The sequence below is a fragment of the Carlito syrichta genome, unplaced genomic scaffold, assembly GCF_000164805.1.
Source record: "Carlito syrichta isolate Samal-C Ts95f unplaced genomic scaffold, Tarsius_syrichta-2.0.1 Scaffold314220, whole genome shotgun sequence".
NCBI lineage: Eukaryota > Metazoa > Chordata > Mammalia > Primates > Tarsiidae > Carlito > Carlito syrichta.
The window spans coordinates 284,000-288,304 of NW_007258316.1; the positions used below are offsets into that span (position 1 = coordinate 284,000).

At 40.4% G+C, this 4,305-nt stretch overlaps 1 protein-coding gene across 1 annotated transcript in view; it reads right to left on the reverse strand.

Moving 5' to 3' along the window:
- Window positions 1–328: 328 nt before the first annotated feature.
- Window positions 329–4,305, reverse strand: part of LRRC2 (leucine rich repeat containing 2) — a 40,706-nt gene continuing 36,729 nt past the window's right edge. The window contains exons 7-8 of the mRNA XM_008071223.1: window positions 3,064–3,200; window positions 329–686 (exon numbers count right to left, since the gene is read on the reverse strand). Coding sequence (XP_008069414.1) covers window positions 637–686; window positions 3,064–3,200 — 187 coding nt within the window. The 3' untranslated portion in view covers window positions 329–636. The remainder of the gene's footprint in view (window positions 687–3,063; window positions 3,201–4,305) is intronic.

The following is a 4,305-nucleotide window of genomic DNA, read 5'->3' on the forward strand; positions in this document are numbered from 1 at the left end:
ATTTCTGAAAACAATGCACTCAGCTTCCGAATTTGGTCTTTTTTTTTTTGAGTTGGAGTCTCACTCAGTTGCCCAGACTGCAGTGCAGTGGCTGCTCCCAGTCACCACAGCCTCGACCTGCTAGGCTCCGGCAATCCTTCCGCCTCAGCCTTCTGAGTAGCTGGAATTACAGGCACATGCTACCACACCCAGCTGATTTTTTGATTTATTGTAGAGATGAGGTTTCGCCAAGTTGCCCAGGCGGGTCTCGAACCTGCAGGCTCAGGCACTTCACTCACCTCAGCCTCCCAAAGCGCGGGATTACAGGCTGAGCCACTGAGTCCGGCCAGTCTTTATGTTATAATTTTTTTAAGTGATACATTTAAAAAATATTAAATATACATTATTTGGAAACAACTGTATGCAAAATGAACCTGTAAATATCAATCTATAAACCAATTTATCAATTCTCCAGTCCATAAAAGGAGGTATTAATATACTTGAAATTTGAAAATCATTTCTCTTAACAACTAGTGATAGTGGTTTCTAGACTTTGTCCTTAAGCATGAGCCATTATTCCTATATGACATGACCCATGATACAAAGATCTAAAGCTCCACAGGAGAGCGAGATTTTGCAGTCTTCTGAAGGATGACATCAAAGTTGAAGGCTAAAAGACACTTTGGTGGTATAGCTTGGAACAGATTCTGTAACAAAAAGAAAAAATATGCTTAGCCATTCTCCATTTTATTGCGGAATGTAACTACACTGTGTGGCCTATGACAATACACAAATTATGGTCACTTCAGGTTTTTGTTTTTTGTTTTTTTGGTTTTTTTTGAGTTGGAGTCTCACTCGGTCGCCCAGTCTGGAGTGCAGTGGCCACTCCCGGCCACCACAGCCTCGATCTGCTGGACTCCGGCGATCCTTTCCACCTCAGCCTTCCAAGTAGCTAGAACTACAGGCATGCGCCACCACTCCCGGCTAATTTTTGATTTATTGTAGAGATGAGGTCTCGCCAAGTTGCCCAGGCAGGTATCGAACCCACGGGCTCAGGCAATCCACTCACCTCAGTCTCCCAAAGTGCTGGGATTACAGGCTGAGCCACCGAGCCCAGCTCACTTCAGGTTTTAAGTATAGAGATAACATATAGCTAATAAGTACTAATGTATTTATCATCCACCATTAAATCAGTCACAAATGTGTAGTCAAGCTTTAGAAATGTTTGAATCCAAGAATCACTGACATGCATTCTTCTGCAATCTTTCCAACCAACTCATACAGCTACCATCAAGATTATGAAAACTATATGACAAAAGCTACTTGTTTATGCTTATCTTCAAGATCATCAGTCCCAATCCTGCTTATTTTAGTCCAAGGCAGTGGTATAAAAATAAGAGATTGTGTACTGTTTCTCCAAATCATGTGGTGACAAAATGGGAATAGATGATTAAGGACAAGGGACTATGGATACCAAGTTTATGCTTATACTATGGAAGAGAGTACAGTTTATAAGAGAAGTTTGGGCTATTCCTAAACCAAGCACCATCTTACTAGGTAAACCTACTTTCAGCCTTGCTCATGCCACTAGTTACTGCCCTCCCTCTCTCCTTTCAATTAATTAATTTTAAAAGCAAATTATTATTATTGGTCCAAAATTTAATATCTATTTTCTCTCATTCTTGTTGTACTTTTATATAATAGCACTAAAATATAATTATGAATCAATAAATGAGTAGCAATAAAGTTTTTCACAGGAGGAAAATCATGTAACCCAAAGAAAAATTTTTAAAAATCAATAGTTCTGTAATCTCAGTTCCACATTTAACATAAATTTCTCATTTATTTTATAATTGTTCAGCATTTAAGATTAGGGGCAGTCAAGCAGATTAAAGGGGAACATACAGAAATTTTCGTAATTTAGTTGAATATTTTAAAAATCTGTCAAATAAATAGCATTTTTCATTAATGCCATTGAAATCTTTGAATCGCTGAACGTGACAAGACACCTACTAAAAGGCAGGAGTATGCTGATGTGCATGATGTTTTCTGAGGGTGACTGAAGGAACTTGCCCGTACCTGCTCATCTTCCACAGCACAGGGGCCTGGGCTACCTCCTCCCTAAATCCACAAGCACGGCATCTCTCTCTGTCAGGGCCACACCCAGTCAACCAAAGAAAAGAACTGACAAAGTAAGTGATAGGTCCACACCCAGAGAGGAGGTGGTGATTGGAAGATGGAAGATTGGTGCCCTTCTTCCCGTGAATGTGTTTGTGATGGGAGGGAGGGGTTCTATGTCTTCCAGAACACCATTAGAATCTCTGACTCCTTTGGAAACAGCCAACAGAATGCAGCCCTGGAAAAACCACTTCCCACCCTTTCCTGAGGTATTTGATATCCTCTGCCCCTAGCTTCTCTGTATTCTCACCACCCCATAGAAACCCAAAACCTAATGCCCCTATCTTTTAATCTGACATCCTGTGTTTTTCCTTTTGTGGCTTTCATATAGGTGGTCCTTAATTTATATGAGATAACTTTTTCAAAAGTTAAATTTAAATGAATTTTCAAAAGTTAAATTTAAATGAATTTTTTTTTTGGAGTTGGAGTCTCTGTCACCCAGGCTAAAGAGCAGTGGCACACTCATGGCCACCTCAGCTCTGACCTGCTGGGCTCAGGCAATCCTTTCACCTCAGCCTTCTAAGTAGCTGGATCTATAGGCACTAAATGAATTTTTGAAATGGAATCTCATTTTCCCATTAACTTAGAATACTACTGTCAATATGATTTAGTTAAAACTTCACGTATGGTTAATAATTTAACCCTCACATTTTATGTGTTCCCAGCATGTCAGTTAAATAGCTGATGATATATCAAGCATTCAAATGGACTAAAAAATTTTGGTATTTTAAGGAAATATATCATTTTAGGTTTTTTTGGAGGGTAAATGGAAAAATAATTTACAAAGTAACCTGTCCCCTAACCAGTTCACTTTTTGTCAACTTGACTTTTATTAATAAATGTGTTGCATAAATGAGTAGAATTCTGTACATTCACTGCAAATAATTTTAAATATGAGTAACTCACCTCTTTCTTTAAGATCTTCAATATAGGCTTTCATAAATTCTTTATCAAAATGTTGGCGATCCTGTTCACTTTCCATTATCTCGTCACCATCTTGAGATTGGGTGTTATCAAGAGGATTATCCATAAGGCTTACAAATCTATACAAGAAAGTATGAAAAATACCACATTATACACCTTTGCATTTTTTTTTTGAGTTGGAGTCTCACTCTGTCGCCCAGACTGGAGTGCAGTGGCCACTTCCGGACACCGCAGCCTCAACCTGCTGGGCTCCAGCGATCCTTCCGCCTCAGCCTTCCAAGTAGCCGGAATTACAGGCATGCGCTACCACGCCCGGCTGATTTTTTGATTTATTGTAGAGATGAGGTATCGCTGTCCAGGTGGGTCTCAAACCCGCGGACTCAGGCAATCCACTCACCTCAGCCTCCCAAAGGCGCGGGATTACAGGCTGAGCCACCAAGCCCGGCTACCTTTGCATTTTTAATAGCAAAATTCCTCACATAAGATAAACTTGAAAGTCACAGTTGAGGCCAGAGCGGTGGCTCATGCATATAAACCCAGCACTTTGGGAGGCTGAGGTGAGAGAACTGCCTAAGCTCATGGGTTAGAAACCGGCCTGGGTAACTTGGTGAGACCTCATCTCTACAATAAATCAAAAAATTAGCCAGGTATGGTGGCGCTTGCCTGTAGTTCTAGCTACTTGGAAGGCTGAGGTGGAAGGATCGCTGAGCCCAGCAGGTTGAGGTTGTGGTGGCCGTGAGCATGCCACTGCCCCCCAGCCTGGGCTACAGGGTGAGACTCCAACTGAAAAAAAAAAAAGGAAGTCACAGTTGACCACATAATATTAGGGTCACCAGTGGAATTCCACGGTGGAATGGTCCAACAGGAGTGTGAAGTCAGTGTTAAGGCAGGGACCGTTCAGAAGACTGATGAAGAAATGAGAGCTCCTTAGTCACAGACACAGGGTAGGAGGCCATAAATAGGACACAGCACTTAGAAGAGAAGAGAAGAGAAGAGAAGAGAAGAGGAAGAGAGGAAGGAAGGAAGGAAGAAAAAGAAAGAAAGAAAAAAGAAAGAAAGAAAGAAAGGAAAGAAAGAAAGAAAGAAAAAGAAAGAAAGGAAAAGAAAGAAAGAAAGGAAAGAAAGAAAAAGAAAGAAAGAAAGAAAAAGAAAGAAAGAAAGAAAGAAAGAAAGGAAAGAAAGAAAGAAAGAAAGAAAGAAAAAGAAAGAAAGAAAGAAAGAAAG